At 37.9% G+C, this 20,537-nt stretch overlaps 1 protein-coding gene across 1 annotated transcript in view; it reads left to right on the top strand.

The window, feature by feature from the left end:
- The first annotated feature begins 961 nt into the window (after positions 1-961).
- The window catches only part of LOC126832468 (uncharacterized), a 135,437-nt gene continuing 115,861 nt past the window's right edge, over positions 962-20,537 (top strand). The window contains exons 1-20 of the mRNA XM_056103230.1: positions 962-969; positions 1,253-1,307; positions 2,452-2,683; positions 3,845-3,988; positions 4,528-4,653; positions 5,744-5,813; positions 6,227-6,348; positions 8,037-8,153; positions 8,810-9,022; positions 9,770-9,916; positions 10,912-11,083; positions 12,532-12,810; positions 13,629-13,757; positions 14,363-14,547; positions 16,123-16,359; positions 16,903-17,010; positions 18,400-18,597; positions 18,964-19,170; positions 19,555-19,692; positions 20,101-20,265. Coding sequence (XP_055959205.1) covers positions 962-969; positions 1,253-1,307; positions 2,452-2,683; positions 3,845-3,988; positions 4,528-4,653; positions 5,744-5,813; positions 6,227-6,348; positions 8,037-8,153; positions 8,810-9,022; positions 9,770-9,916; positions 10,912-11,083; positions 12,532-12,810; positions 13,629-13,757; positions 14,363-14,547; positions 16,123-16,359; positions 16,903-17,010; positions 18,400-18,597; positions 18,964-19,170; positions 19,555-19,692; positions 20,101-20,265 — 3,052 coding nt within the window. The remainder of the gene's footprint in view (positions 970-1,252; positions 1,308-2,451; positions 2,684-3,844; positions 3,989-4,527; positions 4,654-5,743; positions 5,814-6,226; positions 6,349-8,036; positions 8,154-8,809; positions 9,023-9,769; positions 9,917-10,911; positions 11,084-12,531; positions 12,811-13,628; positions 13,758-14,362; positions 14,548-16,122; positions 16,360-16,902; positions 17,011-18,399; positions 18,598-18,963; positions 19,171-19,554; positions 19,693-20,100; positions 20,266-20,537) is intronic.

The raw sequence follows: 20,537 nt of genomic DNA, 5'->3' as shown, positions 1-20,537 counted from the left end.
ACCCCTACACGCAAGCGAATTATTGAAATAAAATTAAACCATATGTTAGTCCCGAAATGGCCTAGTTTGTGTTGAGTGGACATTAAACACTCTCTCTCTCTCTCTCTCTCTCTCAGATCGTATTAATATTATATACTGATGTCATTTTATTCTAATTTTATGTAATATTCCATTTGAAAGGGGTTGGGGATAGGTGATCAAGAGCTTTAGAGCATATGATGTGGTTATGATCCCAAGCTTATACAGTACAAGGAGTACGATCTACTGGTGAACCTCATAGTGGGTTTGCTCTGGGTTCTCTATTTCTCTCTCCCAATGCTAAAGTCCCCTGCCTGCATTCAAATTATTGAAATAGAATTAAACCATGTTAGTCCCGAAATGACCTAGTTTGTATCGATTGGACATGAAACCCCATTTCTCTATCTCTCTTTTATTCATATGTAAATTTTTCATTTGAAAATAAATCCAAGAAATTTTCTACATTTTTTAAGGCAACTACTAAACCCATTTAATTTTTATTTGAATTCTAAGATTTGTTAGAAATTGGAATCTCGAGATTATTCCTGCCCGGTTGGCCGATTCCGCCCTTATGCGGGATTTTCTGGCAGGACTGACGAGCAAAGTGTTGCCTAGTTGTTTGGATTGTCTGGGAAAACATAGGTCCACTTGTGTATGTGTTTTGGTAGGACATGCAAATCTCATAGGGGGGGTTGGATGGCTGAATGGTTAGCACGTGCGCCCTGTATCATAAAGTCTGTCATTGAGTCAACAGTCCAACCTCGTGGGTTTTCTCCGGGTTCTCCAGTTTCCTCCCACTGCTAAAGACCCCTACGCGCAAGCGAATGATTGAAATAAAATTGAACCATATGTTAGTCCCGAAATGACCAAGTTTGTGTCGAGTGGACGTTAAACCCCATTTTTCTCTCTCTCGCAAATCTCATATTGTCGAAGGGGAGCCGTGATGGCTCAGTGAGTAAGATGTTGGCTCGCTTGCGTGGAGTTCATCGAGATTTTGCGGCATGGTTCTACCAGTGGTGGAGGACAGAGGGCCTGGCACGAGACAGTGTATAGTTATCCAGATGGGACGAAAGAAACAAGTTTACGTGTACACATTGGCATGCACACGATTGGGCAAAATTTCCCTCGTCATATATAGTGTATGTCCATCTTCATTAGCCCAGTCATTTCACAGAAATATATCTGACCCTACTCAACGTACTTGTATTTTCATATATTTTATTTTATTTTCTAGTTGTGTTGGAGGAACATCGCCCAAACAAGATTGTACGTCTGGAACGTATAATAACGTACATGTATTTTTATATATATATTTTATTTCTAGTTGTGTTGGAGGAACCTCGCCCAAACAAGATTGTGCATCTGGAGCGTATAATAATCAAATAGAACAAACTCAGTCCTCTGATTGTACGGTAAGTTAATAAACGACTTGATAATCTCGAATATTTGATTCAATCCTATTGTACGGTAAGTTAATAAACGGATAATCAACGACTTAATTATCTCAAACATTTCATTCAATCGGTTTCACAGAGGTTATTGGAAAACCTCCTTTTAACATTGTACAAGACGACTAAAGTTCTATGTGTGACGTCATATCACAAGACCTCGATAGCACGTGCATTGTTTACATCGGATGTAGTGACACAAACTGATCCAGGGAGAATTGGTGCATTTTACATCATCGTATACTTTTATCAGCACCCATGAATGGTGAAACATGCTCTTTAGATTATAAGGTCTGTAATTGAGTCGAGTGGCGTGGTTTCGATTTCCCGGTTGTACAGTACCCATGAATGATGAAACATGCTCTTTAGATTATAAGGTCTGTAATTGAGTCGAGTGGCGTGGTTTCGATTTCCCGGTTGTACAGTACCCATGAATGGTGAAACATGCTCTTTAGATTATAAGGTCTGTAATTGAGTCGAGTGGCGTGGTTTCGATTTCCCGGTTGTACAGTACCCATGAATGGTGAAACATGCTCTTTAGATTATAAGGTCTGTAATTGAGTCGAGTTGCGTGGTTTCGATTTCCCGGTTGTACAGTACCCATGAATGGTGAAACATGCTCTTTAGATTATAAGGTCTGTAATTGAGTCGAGTGGCGTGGTTTCGATTTCCCGGTTGTACAGCACCCATGAATGGTGAAACATGCTCTTTAGATTATGAGGTCTGTCATTGAGTCAACTGGCGTGGTTTCGATTTCCCGGTTGTACGTAACAAGGAGTAGGGTCGTCTGTCCAATCTCCTGGGTTTTCTCTGGGTCCTCCGTTTGCTCTACAGCTACACATCAAAGCAAATTATTGATATAAATTTGAACCATGTGTTGGTCCCAAAATGACTTAGTTTGTGTCGAGTGGACGTTAAACCCCATCTCTAACTCTTTCTATATTGCTTGTTCCCCTTTATTTACTTTGCTATTGTTTTATTCCAGAAATGTCCGGCTGGTCAGTATTCCGATGTGTCCGGATCTACAAGTTGTAAAACATGTCCTGCGGGTCAGGCGTGTCCAATAGATGGAACAAGTACACCAACAACATGTGGTAGTGGACAGTACTCACTAGGTGGAGCCTCTACCTGTACAGATTGTCCGATTGGTCACACCTGTACGGACCCGACACAAGCCCCACAACTCTGTCCAGTTGGACGTTACACAGCATCTACAGGTACATATTGGGACACTTGTTTCTACGGAATATCAAAATATTACAATGAATGAAATTGGGTTTAACATCCTATGGATTTGCACCGACTGGGCTAATAAAGACGAGCATATGTGTGCTTTGGGGGATAATTTTGCCTGGACAGCTGCACTACCGCCTGCTCTTATATTGAATTCCATCTGGAAAGGGTTCTTTTCCATGCATGCAAATGTGTACACAGGATCTCGTTTTTTTGTACCATCTGAATAACTACACACCTGTGCTGGGCCCTCTGTCCTGCACAACTGACAAGAGGAAACCATGCCGGTAAATCCCGAGGAAATATCGTGGCGAAAACCAGGCGCATACCTTAGACCTCCAGGCCAGTGAACAAGTGTATTACTCACTGAGCCACCATGGCTTCATTCAATGAACAATTTTTATACGCCCACATAAAATATTGTCGTCGCCCCTGTCCGTCCGTCCGTCCACAATTGTTTGTGAACACTGTACAGGTCACAATTGTTATCCGATTTCAATGAAACTTGAAATATAGGTTTATCACCGTAAGATCTCGGTTCCTTTCGATATTGTGTAGAAGTGTGTAATACAAAGGTTGTGAACCCTCTAGAGGTCACAATTTTTATCAGATTTGATGAAACTTAAAACATATCTTTATATCCCAAAGATCTCAGTTCCTTTTGATATATGCACATTTCAGACTGTAACTTTCTGGATTATTGCCCTTGATTGTACAAAAAATCGCGTTTATTTTTAGCTTGTTCTCTATCCATTTCTTGGGAAATGTGGGCATATCCTGCATGGCAGCCGCTGGTTATGGGTGTTCGGTACTTGGATAAAGCAATGAAATTGCTAATTTATTCAGACATTTCAAAGAGTATCAATCACATGCGTAGGGTCGTCTGTCCAACCTTGTGGGTTTTCTCTGGGTCCTCCGTTTTCCTCCCACTGCTAAAGACCCCTACGCACAATTGAATTTTTAAAATAAATGGAACCATATTTGAGTCCAAGAATGACCTGGTTTGTGTCAAGGGGATGTTTAAGCCAATTCTCTCTCTCTCTCTCTCTCTCTCTCCCCAGATTTTCATAATCACACAAACAAATATTTCATTACAGTCGTGAAATATTGATTTTGTTTATTGTTTTAATTGATTTTTATTTCAGGTCAGTCTTCGTGTCAGGAATGTCCAGCTGGATCAAAATGTCCAAATCGTGGAGCACCTGTTGCATGTGATGCTGGTTACTATAGCACCCTGGGATTAGGTTCCTGTCTTCCGTGTTCACCAGGACAATATTCCTCGTCAGTTGGTGAGTTTGTTTGATAGGAATCGGTTTTCATTAAAAGCAATAACATAAGATGAATGTTGGAAGATAATAAAGTTTAGTGAAATGGTTGGGTGACTGAAATATTTTGATTCCTCACTTGTACATGGCATGGAGTAGGGTTACCTGTTCAACCTTATGGGTTTTCTCCTGGTACTCCGATTAGCTCCTGTTTCGCACAAGTGAATTATTGTAATAAAATTGAACCATTTGTTAGTCTTCAAATGACCTGGTTTGTTTCTGACTGGATGTTAAACCTCTCTAAACCTCCCTCTCCCTATTCACCTGTGATTTGTTATTTTTTTGGATTTATGTGTTCCTCAAATTTTCTCTCTTGGGTTCAGGGATGGGGGTGGGGCAGGACTGAGGGTAGCCTCCGCTTGTTTTCTTTTGTCTTATCTCGCCCGATTTTGTTATCTTTAAATTGTTCAAGGAAGAAATGCTGCTGTTGTGACAAAATCCTCTCCTCTGCACACAGTATGAAAGTGTTTTGTGATTTTAAAATGTTTGTATTTATATTTTAGGTTCTGGTGGATGTCAAGATTGTCCTGCTGGTTCTAGTTGTTTAAACGCCACCTCAACACCTGTAGCCTGTACACAAGGTTATGTTGCACCACTGGGTAGTGATATATGTACCCTCTGTTCATCAAGTAAGTACAAAATAAAATAGTATGTGAAGGCGTAAAATCTGCTGGATCAGTTTGTGTTACTACATCAGATGTAAACAACACACGTGCTGTCGAGGTTGTATGATGTGACGTCACACGTAGATCTATAATCACATGAACTTTAACTTCAGAATTGGAATGGGGTTTAATGTCCTACTGTTCTGATGAAGACGAACATATGCTATACCATATTTTATGAGGGAAATTGTGCCCAGCTGTCAAGGGATCTTTTACATGCACGCCCATGTGTACATATGAAATACTTATAATACGCCAACATTTTTATGTGGACTTATATTGTCGTCGTCCCTGTCCGTCCATCGATAATTTGTCGGTGGACACTCTACAGGTCACATATCTTACATAAATTATCATTTAGACATTTATTAACATGACAGGCCTACAATCAACTCTCTAGACCATTAGATGGCGGAGATTTAAACACGCTATATCTTCAAACAGATAGAATTTCACACAGAATAAAGTAATTTAAATGAAATTTTCAATTTATTCATTTTTCATTATCTATGTTTGAACTATTATAACAAGAACAGCCAGCTCTTTATCTAATCTTACAGAATTATATATATAATGTATCATTAATTGATGATGATTAATTAAAGATACATTATGGGAGATTCGATAACGAGTTGGCAGTTCTCACTATAATAGTTAAAAACTACATAATGTAAAGGCAATTTGCTGAAAATTTCATTCAAATTGATCCACTATGAACCGAGAACTAAGCGTTTGAAATTTCCGGCTAGCCTTGATCATCATTACTAAAGTCAGTACGAAAAACCGCATAGTCTCGATTATCCATTTAATCGTTAAATCGTGAAGGAATGTTATGCAGTAAATCGGCTCATAATCCACTAAAGATTGCAGGCTAGCGATGCCATCTAGAGTTGATTATGACCTGGATAGGTTAATTAATGTCTAATTAATAATTTAGATAACATTTCAGGCCTAAAGAAAGACCTGCAATAGACAGATTTAGCTCTTGCATAATGTATGTTTAATTGATGATGATTAATTTATTGGAATAATTATAATTATTGTGTTTTTTCAGATGAAATCAGTGATGTTAACAATGTTGTCTGTCTACAGTGTCCTGCAGGAAAAGAATGCAACAATCCAACGTAATTATTCTTCACTTCTCTCTTTTCTTCATTTCTCTTCTTTTTTGGGGGGGATTTGGTGCTCGATATTGGCATGTATTGGTCCCTAACTTCATGGATTATGGCCCCTTATTTTGCGAAAATCACTTTTCTGTTTAGTGTGTTCTCATGTAAGATGTGGGCGTATCTTGCAAGGCAACTGCTTGTTATATTAATGACCTAACACATATTTCTTTCCAACATTTTAGTTCAATTTTTTTATTTGTCATGTTATTAAACTTCTGAGTTGTTGGGCTTCCAAAATCTAAAATGATCCGGGTATTCCCATAAGGTCTAAATCCCTGGCCCTGATTCCTACTGTGTAATATAAGATTTTGAACTTGTTTCTATTTAAAATGTCTGAATACTTTTCTTTATCAATTTCTCTATTGCAGATCTGATCCCACTGATTGTAGCAGTGGATATTATTCGTTGCTAGGTGGCGGAACGTGTATTCAATGTCCAGCTGGTAGTCAATGTCCCCAGACAACTGTTGCTCCTAGCAACTGTCCATCAAGTTAGTATATTTACTTTTTATAAGGTCTGTTATTGAGTCCAGTAGCTTGGTTTCGATCCCACACTTGCGTGTGAGAATTTATTAACCATGTGGATTTTCTCTGGTTTCCTCCAACTGCTAAAAAACCCCACTATGTTAGTCCCGAAATGACCTAGTTTGTGTTAAACCCCATTTTTCTCTTTGCTGGATGTTATATGATACAGATCCCTTGACAGGTGGAATTCGATTTAAGAGAAGGCTGTCGTGCCTCTGTCCAGGCAAAATGTCCCTCATAACACTGTATGGCGTATGCGCGTCTTCATTAGCCAAGTCGGACGTTAAAGCCCATTTCATTTAATTTCATTTAAATGATACAGTAAGCTGTAAATAGCCATCATTATACATTACGTTTTTTCCACACTATGTAAAAATTGGACATGATTATATATAATTAGAGTTGTATATGGATTAAAGATGCATTATGTAAGAGCTAAATCTGTGTATTGTAGGTCGTTATTTTGGCTTCAAATGTTATATGAATTATTATTTAGACATTTATTCACATGACGAGCCTATAATCAACTCTTAGACTCGGATGGTTGTGATTTTGAATGGATTTAAACACAATCACTATTTAATAATTTAATTTAAAAATGGATAATTGAGACTTTGTTTATTAATATAACAACGGTAGCAATGAAAATCAAGACTGATATTCTCCAAACAGTCATTACTTCACTCAGATTGAAGTAATTTGAAATTTTCAATGCATTCCTTTTTCATTATCAACTTTTAAACTATTATAGGAAGAAAGTTAACTTTTTATCTAAATCTTACATAATACATTTAATATAACTATTATAGCAAGAACGTCCAGCTCTGTGTCTAAATCTTACATAATGCATCTTTGATACCAATATTTCTGCTTTAAAGTATATGCTGACCTGTACAATATAGTAGTAGTATATAATAATTAGAAGACTGTTCAATAGTGATATATACTTAGTCTGTGTTATGTAATCCTTATAGGACATATAGAAGTAAATTTCTGTTTAATAGTAATATAAATTTACTATAAGAGAAACATTGTAGTAATAGTATATACATGTAGATATCTTATTATTGTTGGTAGAATATTTATATGGTATATTGATCATCTATTGTGTATATACTGATATATCTCACAGATAACATACCTCTATAAATGTCATCATGCTTCATTGATTAACAGCAACTTAAACATACCCATGTAATCATGCTTCATTGATATACAGCAACTTAAACATACATTATGTAACACTTAGATAAACAGCTTGGTGGCTTGCTAACCTGGAGGTCCCATGTTCGATTCCTGTGATAATTAGTATTACAATTTCTGGTGATTTATCGTTATTAAATTAACGGTGATTATCAGTATTAAATTATTGGTAATTTTTAATATTAAATTATTGGTGATTATCAGTTTTAAATTCATTACTTTCGGTATAAATTTCGCAATCGCACAAATTTGAAGAAATTTTGTAGGAAGTGCCACTCTCTCCATGCAAAATTACTCATGAAACACCACTATTCTAACCTACCACTCATCCAATCATGAAACACCACTATTTTTACTTACCAGCCGCTTTGGTGGGACCCCCGCCCCCTATTTAAAGCATTGTCTTAAAATTATTTATATGTTTAACAAAGTTTTTATTGAATTATTTCAGATACATATTCAACAGCTGGTCAGACATCTTGTACAACATGTCCTGGAGGTTATAAATGTCCTTCAGCAGCTGTGGCCCCTGTAAAATGTCTTGCAGGAACATTTAGCCCTATAGGATGTAAGTACATACAATGTGGTCCCTATTAAATATCTTGAAGGAACATTTATCCCTGTGGCATGTAAGTACAATTGGGTGTGATTGTCTGAGGCCCCTATTTAATGTCATGAAGAATATTTATCCCTGTAGGATTAAGTACAATTGGGTGTGATCATCTATGGCCCCTATTAAATATTTGATGGAAGAATTGGGCCCGCAGCATGTAAGTACAATTGGGTGTCAGCGTCTGTGGTCTATGTCTTGAAGGAACAATTCGACCTCTAAGTAAAATTACTGCGGATATTTCTCGGGGTTTGAATCCCAGCGTGGGTTATGAAGAACCATCAGGATGTTTCAATCCCAACCTTCCACTTGCCAAGGATAGGCTAAAGGTGTACATAGAATCCCTTGTTTGTTGGAATTTGAGGAACTGTACCTGCAAATGCTGCTGCCTGGGCAAAATTATGCAATGTCACCTATGCCAGAAAATGATTGAGGCAATGTGTTGACAAGAAATTAAACCCTGTTCCATTCCTTTCCACTAATGAAGATTGTTTGAATAATGAAATAATTCTAGATTATTTATAGTACCCTGCCTCCCTGGGATTATGAGAGGTAGCAAGCTATATTTTTATACTTTTATTTTCTAAGATTCTTTCTATTTGTATATCTTTCAGCCATATCCTGTTCCTCATGTACAACTGGAAACTATTGTCCCGAAGGTGCCTCCGCTGAAATCCCCTGTTCAACTGGACAGTTTGCTCTATCTGGAGCCGGAAGCTGTACAAACTGTCAAGCTGGTAAATTCTGTAGTACATCTGCCGAGCAAAATTGTGCGTCTGGCACTTATTCGCTAGGTGGAGCCACTGCCTGTACAAACTGTCCAGCAGGTATTTGATGGTTTATCCTATTTTATTATATGTTGATTTGGAGAAGGTTCAACTTTGTGTAGCCAATAAATCTAATTTTAAAATAATTAAAATATACATGTAGAAATCCTGGAGCCCTATAAAGTTTAATATGTGTTGATTCAAAGAACGGTAATCTAACAAATTTTTTTGTCTGATGTTTTCTTTCACATGTACCTTATTTCCTTTAGTTTAGGGTTTTATAATATGATATTATGTTATTTCAGGTTATTATTGAGCAGGTATACCGTGTAGTTTAGGGTTTTATAATATGATATTGAGTAATTTTAGGTTATTATTGACCGGGTATACCGTGTAGTTTAGGGTTTTATAATATGGTATACCGTGTAGTGTAGGTTATTATAATATGATATTGAGTTATTTCAGATTATTATTGACCGGGTATACCGTGTAGTGTAGGGCATTATAATATGATATTATGTTATTTCAGGTTATTATTGAGTGGGTATACCGTGTAGTTTAGGGTTTTATAATATGATATTATGTTATTTTAGGTTATTATTGAATGGGTATACCGTGTAGTTTAGGGTTTTATAATATGATATTATGTTATTTTAGGTTATTATTGTGCGAGTACTGGTATACCATGTAGTGTAGGGTTTTATAATATGATATTGTATTTATTTTAGGTTATTATTTTGCCAGTATCTCAATGGCCCCAACAGCCTGTAGTTTAGTGTATTATAATATGATATTGTGTTATTTTAGGTTATTATTGTGCCAGTACGTCAACGGCCCCTTCAGCCTGTAGTTTAGGATATTATAATCTGGAATCATCCACTACAGCCTGCGTACAATGTCCCGGAGGATCACAATGTCCGACAACAACAGCCGCACCCATTAGCTGTGATATCGGTAAATATTACGTATATTATATAATTGGTTCAATAATCCCTTGCTTCCACTGTATGACATATGCCCGTCTTCGTGAGCCCAGTCGGAACAGAACAGTAGGACTTTAAATCCCATTTCATTTCTTTTATTGTTTGACTTCACGGCGGCCTCTGTAAGCAGGTTGAAATGTTGGTTTTGACAGCCTTTGTATGGAGATTTAAACGTTTCACTTAAAGGAGCTAAATCGCTAATATTTGGGACCTAGAAGTTGACACAAATGGGTCGCAACGCATACATTAATGTTTTCTGAATGTATATGAACTGATTTACATTCTATCGTTTCAGTTTTTACTCTTATTTCAAATCAGTTATGTTCGGCGAAATACGCCAGAAGTCTCAGTCGAATACCAATCTCTATAGCGTCTGGTTATACCAGTCTATTGCGCATGCTCTCCATATAAGAATATTGCGTCAGCGCTTGGCATGACTTACGGAATCTCTAGTCTCGTTCTTTCTTGTCCCTTGTTAAAAATGACACTGAAACGCATTGTGGTACACGATTCGTGTACTAATGGTAAAATGTTTATTTTGTCTTAAATATTGGATATCAGAAGCCCATCTTTTCCCGGTAAGATCACAACATCAATGCTGATTTAAACTGACAAATAATTGGTGTTTTCAATGTGGAAGATTTTGAATGATATTGAGTTGGAGACTTAGCTACTTTAAGGACAGCCTTTGTATGGAGGTTGAGACATTTGACTTAAGGACGGCCTTTGTATGGAGGTTGAAGCATTTGACTTCAGGACGGCCTTTGTATGGAGGTTGAAGCAACTGACTGAAGCATGGCGTTTGTATATATAACCGTTGAAATAATTGACTTGAGATCAGCCTTTGTATAAATGTCACTCAGTAATAAGCAATAATTGTATTCCATAGAATTGTGACCTGTGTACTACTGTAGGTTCTTTGATATTCATTTTATTGTGTGAAGTAAAGTTATTTTGTGATTTTAGGTTACCTTAGTTCACCTGGTTCTACAAACTGTACCGTCTGCCCCCGTGGTTACAGTTGTCCTGACAACACAGACCCTACAACTATCGTGGCATGTGCAGCGGGATCATACTCCGTTGTCAGGGAAACCATCTGTACTCCATGTCCAACCGGAAAATATTGTCCTGAAACAGAGTAAGTTTATTTATTACTCAATTTTCATTCTCTTCTCCAAATTACTGAAACAATCGTTTAGAGGCATTTAGAAATTGGATAGGATAGGTACTCATGGAAGAACAATTACTAATTTCTTTTGACGATGTTTACCTCAACATTTTCAAGTAAATGATAGAATACTCTTCAAAACCAATCTGGTTAAAACACAGATCCTATTTCATTTCGTTTTTTATAGTTCAAAATTTCGTTTTATATGTCCTTACTACACCAGGATCTGGAACAGTTGTTATATAACCCGCTTTCTGGTTGATGTGAGGGATTAACCAATCAAACGGTCTGTTGCAGCAAGTTTTTGGCATGCAATGCACGGAACTGTGGGTATCCTATTGGAAACATCAACACTGATTAGGTAATCAAATGTCTGACACCATAGGGTCAAAAGCCAGTCGTTTGATCCGTGACATGAACTCCCAATACATCTAGTCAGATCTTTATGTAGTAGGGGCCATCAAAAGTATTAAAAAAAAACCGAAAACAAAACGAAATATAGATCTGTATTTTAATCCGATTGCTTCAAAATGTGAATAAATTGTTCTTCCATGTAAGTATATGTTATGGTTTTAACTACTGAAGATAACATTTCTATTCACAATATTTTTATTTTAACGATGTTTGATGGTTTGTTCTATGACAAGTTTTTATGTTTCACACAACAAGAGATGATTTGATCAGTTAATACCTGTTGATCATATTGTTGGGTTTAAATAATTAAATTGTTTTGTTTTTAATTTCATTTTTATTCTTGTCATTTAAAAAAGAAAATGATTTTAGATTTTGGGAAATCATTTTTGTATTGTGAATTGCTTTACACTGTGTTGTGTATTATTTTTTAAAACTGTGTTGTGTATTTTATATGCGCCCACATTTTCATGTGGACGTATATTGTTGTCGCTCCTGTCCTTGATATCAAGGTTGTGGGCCCTCTAGAGACCACAGTTTTTATCCGATTTAGATAAAACTTTAAAACATGTTTTTATCATAAAGATCTTGGTTCCTTTTGATTGGTCGAAAAATCACATTTTTAGCTTGTGTATTCTCTAGAGGTCACAATTTTCTGTCCGATTTTAAAAAACGTTTAGATATATCACCATTCCGCCATAATGAATATGGACGTTCTTTGTATGCAAATTGTGTATATAAGTATGTAATACAAAGGTTATGAACCCTCTAGAGGTCACAATTTTTATCCAATTTTGATAAAACATAAAACATATCTTTATATTTCAAAAATCTCAGTCTCTTTTGATATTTGCGCATTTCAGACCATAACTTTCTGTTTTATTTCCCCTGATTGTTCAAAAAATCGTTTTTGTTTTTAGCTTGTTCTCTATCCATCTCTTGCAACATGTGGGCGTATCCTGCCTGGCAGCCCCTGGTTTACACTGTGTATTTTTTTGTATTTTCAGTGAAGCATTAGAATTAAATTGTCCAAGTGGCACGTATTCCACCGGTTCTGCTACAGTCTGTACAAAATGTCCCGCTGGTAAAAAATGTCCGAATGTTGATGGTACAGGAATCACCGATTGTCTACCCGGAACATTTTCACGTGCTGGATCAACAGAATGTTTATCATGTCCGTCTGGCTACTCCTGTCCTGATTCAACAACGGATGAATTCTCGCGGTGCTGGCCTGGGTCGTATTCTACAGGGGGACAAACAACATGTACTGTTTGTCCAGCAGGAAAGTAAGTATTTCTATATTCTATGAGATGCAGGGCTTGGCAAGGGACAGCTGTCTAGTCGTTCAAATGGACGAAAAAAACAGGGTCCTGTGTACACATTGACGTGCACGTAAAAGAACCCTTGACAGTTGGAATTTGATGTACGAGTAGGACATAGAGCTGCGTCCGAGCGAATGTCTCTCATAGAACTCCCCGGTTGTACGTGGCAAGGAGTAGGGTCGCCTGTCCAACCTCGTGGGTTTTCTCCGGGTCCTCCGGTTTCCTCCTACTGCTAAAGACCCCTACGCGCAAGCGAATTATGTAAATAAAATTAAACCATATGTTAGTCCCGAAATGACCTAGTTTGTGTCGAGTGGACGTTAAACCCCATTTCTCTCTCTCTCTCTCTCACAGCACACTGCCCGCCGTGATTGATGGCCACAGAGATAACAACAGAGCACAAATGTCAAACGCATAATTCTCAATACTTAAATATATCAGTTTTGTCAGTTCGCAAGAAATGTGATGAAATAGACCAATGTGAATTAAAGAACACTTTGCAGATCTTAAACATTTTAATCTTGAAGTAGACGCGAGTACATGTCACAAATAATTCAGCTTTTAAAAACTGATCGAGGTAGTGATAAAAATATGTCATTTGGAAAGTATCTGAATCAAAATGGATGGCTCAACGATAAGATTTATTCCTGAAGGGTCCCCACACTCTTTGTTTGCAGTTTTATGTGATTTTAAAAGAAAAGTTTTATAAAAACCAAAGAACACCAGATAAGACACAACAACTGACCTTGATTGTGTAATTATTTATTTTCTATTTTATTCAGAGCGTGTCCTGTAACAACCCAGAATCTAGAGATAACTTGTGTAGAAGGAACGTTTTCACCGGGGAATCAATCAGTATGTACTAACTGTCCTCCAGGTTACGAATGTGCAACAACAAACTCGGACAGCAGGTAGGACTACAACATGTGTTTTATATTTTATAGCTTGATGCGTGATAGAATTACTCTATCTAGAACAACTGCATCTGAAACCACCTATTCTAAATATATAGTATTGATAGATGTTGTACATGATGTTGTACATGATGCAGGGTATGCTTACTCTATCTAGACCATCTGATACCACCTAGTGTAGATATATAGTATTGATAGATGTCGTATATGAGACAGGGTATGCTAACTCTATCTAGAACACCTGATACCACCTAGTCTAGATATATAATATTGATAGATGTTGTACATGAGAGTTAAAAACATGACTATTGAATGATATACACAAATATTGTCCAGGTTTGTGTATTCAATAGTGATGGGTGTTATAAAAAGCAACGCTTTTACACTAGTAGTGATATCTTTTAGTGATTATTATTATTATTATTATTGTAAGGCCCAAGTTCATAAGTCAACAGTATCAGCTTACCACTGCCATTTCATTTGTTTTCTTAATGAGAGTAATCTTGCCCCTTTAAGTAAATTTAAGTTTATGGAACCCAATTCTCAAAAAAAGAATTTTGACCACCACCACCAATTTCTGTGTTTTATGATTGTTTTTTTAGAACACCTTGTGCAGCAGGAACATATTCTCTTGGCAAAGCTAAACAATGTACACCATGTGATGAAAGCTATAGATGTCCATTCTTAGATCAAGGGGCACAACTCTGTGATCCAGGTTATTATAGTGCTGCCAGGGCAATCAACTGTACTGGTTGTGAGGCTGGATATTACTGTCCGACACCTGAATGTACGTATTTGACTTTTGGAGAATTAAGCTTTTCCAATCCTTTATAAGAAAACAAAGATAATTTTTGAAACATATTTCATAAGTAACTTTAACTTTTGGTGACTTGAGTGGTGGGGTTTCAATCCCATTCTTATATGTGATAAGGAGTAGGGCCCTCTGCTTGATCCCCCAACTTCTAAAGAGCCCCTATGAACGAGAAGCAAATTATTGAATAAAGATTTAGCCCATCTTAGTGCCAAAATGGCCTTGGTTGTGATGAGTGGACTTTAAAGGATGAGTGTTCTAACATATGCATGATATCATTGAGTCAAGTGATGTGGTATCCATCCAACACGTGTACGTGAAAAGGTGTTGGGCCGACTTTATTGGATATCTCTAGGTCCTCTGGTTTACTTCCATTGTCAAAGACCCCAACGAAACAGTGAATTATTTAATAAATTTTTATCATATGTTAGTCCCGAAATGGCTTATTTTGTGATGAGTGAACATTAAAATTGAGTTGGTCTACTTCAGTTCTTAAGGTCTGTCAATGAGTTATCTGGTGTGGCTTTGATCCCGGCAATACTATATACCGGAAAACAACCGGAAAACACCATTTTATACTGAAAACCGGAAAACACACTAAATACCGGAAAATACCCTAAATAGGTAACCCGGAGACTGGCACCCTAAATAGGTAACCGGGAGTCTGGTCCTCTGTGTGCTGGGTTAGGGTTAGGGTTAGTTTCCGGTTTATAGTATAGCCCTTCTCCGGGTTACCTTTTTAGGGTGGTTTCCGGTATTTAGTGTGATTTCCGGTATATAGTGTTTTTCCGGTAGTTTTCCAGTGTTTTCCGGTTGTTTTCCGGTGTTTTCCGGTATATAGTATAGCCCCTTTGATCCTATTTTTGTATATGAAAAGAAGCAGATCCATCTTCCTGGACCTCTGGTTTCCTCCCACAAGCATATTATTGAATAAATATTTACTACATGTTAGTTAAACCCCATTTCATTTCTCCAACCTCGTGGGTTTTCTCCTTGTCGTGAGCCATGGTGGCTAAGGGGGCAAGACGCTGACTTGCTAGCTTGGAGGTCGCATGTTCAATCTCTGCATTGGCTGAGAAACTTCGTTGGGATTTTCTGGTGTCGTTTGCCCCCTTGTCATTGGTGCAGGATGGTGGGCCTGACAAAGAAAGCTGTGTAGTCATTCGGATGGGACGAAAAAGCCAGGTCCCATGTATAAATTGGCGTGCACATAAAAGATCCCTTGGCAGCTGAAATTTGATATAAGAGTTGGCGATAGTGCCGCTGAGCGGGCAAAATTTCCCCCATAGCACATTGTATGGTGTATGCTCATACGGAGAAGAACACTAGGATGTTAAACCACATTTCATTTCATTTCTTCGGGTCCTCTGGTTTCCTCCCACTGCTAAAGACCCCCCTATTGAAATAAAATTGACCCATATGTTAGTCCCGAAATGATCTAGTTTGTGTTGAGTGGACGTTAAACCCCATTTCTCTCTCTCTCTCCCATTTCATTTTATTTAGCATATTTATCAGATTATGTTGTTTATGTCATCAATTTATATTTTACAGTTGCCAAGAGAACCGAATGCCCAGCAGGAACTTACTCAGCAGGTGGAGCCATTTCCTGTACCGTGTGTGATTATGGATTTCGCTGTTTAGCTGGATCAACGGAGGCAGCACCACCATCTGGAGCCTGTGCTAAGGGTGGATGGTGTGATGGGAAAGAGTTTTATCCGTGTCCAGCTGGAACATACAACCTGTTTAACGCCTCAACAAGTTTGGCAGCATGTGTAGCTTGTCCAGCAGGTAGGACCTATACATCGGTGTATATTTTACTGCCTGATTGAGAGGCCGAGTGGTCTGTAATGTGAGGCAGCTTTAGATCATAAGGCTTGGTTAGATCATGTGGCTTGGTTTCTATTCAACACTTGTACATGACAAGGATTAGTTTCGCCTGCCTAACCTCGTGGGTTTCCACCCACTGCTTAAAGACTCCTATGCACAAGCTAATTATTGGAATAAAATTATACCACCATAAACTTGGTATTTGCGATGATATTTTCTATTGAGGAATCTGAGAGGTCCCCAACATGGTCAGGAACCAATCGGAATTAGTGCCGAGAAATGTAGGGTACTTCATGAAGGCCTTGATAAGATGTACGGAGTTAAAGCGAGATCAAGCCTTCTATTGAAGATGGATTAAACCCTTCCGCCTGGATAAAATTATCACATTTAGCGAGGGAGAAAATAACCATATAGTAGTCCCCAACAACTTGGCGTCGCAATTGCAGATTGAATTTATTGGCTGGTCGACTCTTTGTTTAAATGCAATTTGTTTTGTGTTTTCAGGATTTTATTGTGAAGGTCCCGGTGTAGAAGATTTTAGTACGTTTTTATGTCCAGAAGGCCATTATTGTCTACAGGGAACACCAATGAGAACAAAGTATCCCTGTCCAGGTACCTCTGTTTATTCACAAATTATAAAATATACTATCAACACCAGGTTTCATCAATTACAGATGAATTACATGTCCACATTCCAATACGTAAAACACAGAACTAAGATTGCACCCCTAGCAACAGAAGTTGCCCAAGCATCCAGATATATCGGAAACTAAAGTTAATCTGATTGTCAAGACTGGGCATGCGTTCACTACATCAGAAGTAAACATTATGTCACATATAATTAGAAACTATAAATATTGAATGACAACACGTCAATATTGTAATTACAGTTAACAATGTTCTCGGCTTTGGCATCAAAACAGGGCTCAGGTTTTTGGCACTCAGCATCTGAACAGGGCATCTGCATCTCAATGGCTGTTATATGATTAATTGATGAACCTGCATTGGATAAAATTCTAATATTCGTTTTAATTACAATTCCACGATATGGTAATCCAACATGTTTTGTATTAAATGTTTGAATGAAACAGGAATTGATGCTGGACTGAAAACATTGTTCCATCCTCCATAGGTTTCAATAACTTCCAGACATTGTTACATCCACCATTCATCATCAACCCCAACAACCTGAAGACATTGTTCCATCCACTATCAGCCCCAATAACATGAAGACACTGTTCCATCCATCCACCATCAACCCCAATAACTTGAAGACATTGTTCCATCCATCCACTATCAGCCCCAATACCTTGAAGACACTGTTTCATCCACTATCAGCCCCAATACCTTGAAGACCTTGTTCCATCCATCCACCATCAGTCCCAATAACTTGAAGACACGGTTCCATCCACTATCAGCCCAAATACCTTGAAGACCTTGTTCCATCTATCCACTATCAGCCCCAATACCTTGAAGACCTTGTTCCATCCATCCACCATCAGCCCCAATAACTTGAAGACACTGTTCCATCCATCCACCATCAGCCCCAATAACTTGAAGACACTGTTCCATCCATCCACTATCAGCCCCAATACCTTGAAGACACTGTTTCATCCACTATCAGCCCCAATATCTTGAAGACACTGTTCCATCCATCCACCATCAGCCCCAATAACTTAAGACACTGTTCCTCTCAAATGACCTGAAGAGCTTATTCCAGCTACCCTCAATCCCCAATACTTTGCAGAACTTGTTCCATCATCAGTCTAACATGAAGACATTGTCCTAGACATCATAACCAACCCCACCCACCAGAATCACAACAATTACTGCATAATATGAGAATTAACAATCCCAACATTTGCTCTCCTATCACAATTATATGGAATACAATTTACTTAAAAGTTTATTTCTGATGACGTTTTGACTCGGTTTCTCTTGTTTTTATCTATCAAGCTATTGTGATATGTGTTTTAATTTGCTGAATTATCTCTCTACCAGGTGGGACATACAACGATAAAAAGAATGCTACCAGTGATTCCGCTTGCGTTTCGTGTCCAGCAACTAAATTCTGTGTACAAGGATCAGCGACAGATGGTCAGAATTGTCCAGCCGGATTTTACTGTACGGGAGGTCAAGGATCCGGTTTCCAGAACTCCTGTCCTGTCGGGACATACAGTAGCCAACTCGGGTTAGAAAGTAAGTTAATTTGTGAATTTAATGTTCTGTTTCGAGTTTCATTAGGGAACCACGCTGCCTCAGTGAATAAGGCGCTGCCACACTAACCAGGAAGTCCTGGGTTTGACGATATTTCGACCTGAGTTCATTTGTAAGTTGGATGTTTTGTTCATAGTTGGCATAAAATTAACCCATGACACTCTAGTAAATATTTTTAGTGGGCATCAAAATAAAGATGCCTGACTATGGGTGTCTGTCGCAATAGCTTCCTAATTATTTTCACAACTTCGGCTCTGAATATCTGAATAAAAACTTGTATGGTAAGGAATGGAACTTGATAGTCTGTAAGCAATTGTTAGAATTTGTTTTGTATATTTTTTTTTTTAGATGCCACACAGTGTGATATTTGTCCAGCGGGAGCATATTGCCCTGCCGGTACCCAGGCTGAACCCACCGTAGCCCCGATACCATGTGACCCTGGCACCTATAACCCTGACAATGGAACAGGTCATCCAATCAACTGCCATCGTTGTGAACCTGGCTTTGCATGTCCTTTAGCCAATCAAATAGCTTCTACTTTACCATGTAAAGAAGGTAAGTGTTCAGCCAATCAGAAGATTAGATCTTTTTCAGAATGTATATTGTATATGTATGGACATGTTGATAAATGTTAAATATATATTCTCATCTATTTTGGTGAAAGAAGCAATGAAACAGGAAGTTAAACAAACATTATCCTTACAATATTTAATGATGTATTATGTAAGATTTTGATTAGGAGCTTCAATCCAGGTTTGGTTGAGATAAGAAAACTCTCTGTCTCTCTCCCCCTCTCTCACAAACTTGCTCCCTCCCTCCCTCCTTCCCAGACCCATCTTCATTAGTCAAGTTTGTGCACATAAATAGAACCCTTGGTTTCGTTTCATTTCTTCAAATTAATTAATTTATCAATGAGCAATATTTAAATTGTTTTTTCAGGTCACTACTGTCCACCAGGTACAATAACAGCTGATCAGTTTCCCTGTTTACCTGGTACGGTTACAGGTAGAACAAATCTCACCTCATCTGATGAATGTGATGCTTGTCCACTCAGCTTTTACTGTGATTGGGGTACAGGTAAGTACACATGAATTCCAATCAAGAAACTTCTCTAGTTATGGTAAAATGTTAAAGTAGCTAAATGATAAAGTAGCTAAGTCTCTAACTCAATATCATCCACAGTCTTCGACATTGAAAACACAAATTATTTGTCAATTTAAATCAACATTGATGTTGTGATCTTACAGGGAAAAGATGGCCTTCTGATATCCGTGGTTTCGATTCCCTGGTTGTACGTGACAATGAGTAGGGTAGTTTGACCAACCTCGTAGGATTTTCTCCAGGTCCTCCAGCTTTCCACCTACGCACAATATAAATGCAATAATTTCATAGATAAATTTGTTCGAATATGTTTTTTACTCCAACTATATCATCAAATCACACAGTTTGTATGTGGGAATAATTTTATTATTTTATATATTACAGGTGTAACAATAAACCCTCCCCAGCCGTGTAAACAAGGTCATTACTGTCCTCTACAGACGCCATCACCAGACCGTTATCCATGTCCTGCTGGCACTTTCTCCAATCGTTCCGATCTTTACGCTGAGAATCAGTGTGATACGTGTCTACCTAACTACTACTGTAACGGTAAGTTTATCAATATTAAAACCGGTTTGACTGAAGCAAATCCAAATTTAGACTCTCGCCAGAATCGGATTCTTTAAATAGTGCGTGTTTGATTTGGTGTAAATTCCAATCGAATTTTGGAGGGCCTGACAAGTGCAGCTGTCTAGTTGTTCGGATGGGATGAAAAACTGAGGTCCCATGTACACATTGGTGTGCATGTAAAAGATCTTTTGACAGTTGGAATTCAATATAAGAGTAGGCCATAGCGCCGCTGTCTGGGCAAAAAATGACAC

The sequence above is a fragment of the Patella vulgata genome, chromosome 9 (genome assembly GCF_932274485.2).
Source record: "Patella vulgata chromosome 9, xgPatVulg1.2, whole genome shotgun sequence".
Taxonomy (NCBI): domain Eukaryota; kingdom Metazoa; phylum Mollusca; class Gastropoda; family Patellidae; genus Patella; species Patella vulgata.
This window is presented reverse-complemented; position numbering and strand designations above follow the sequence as displayed.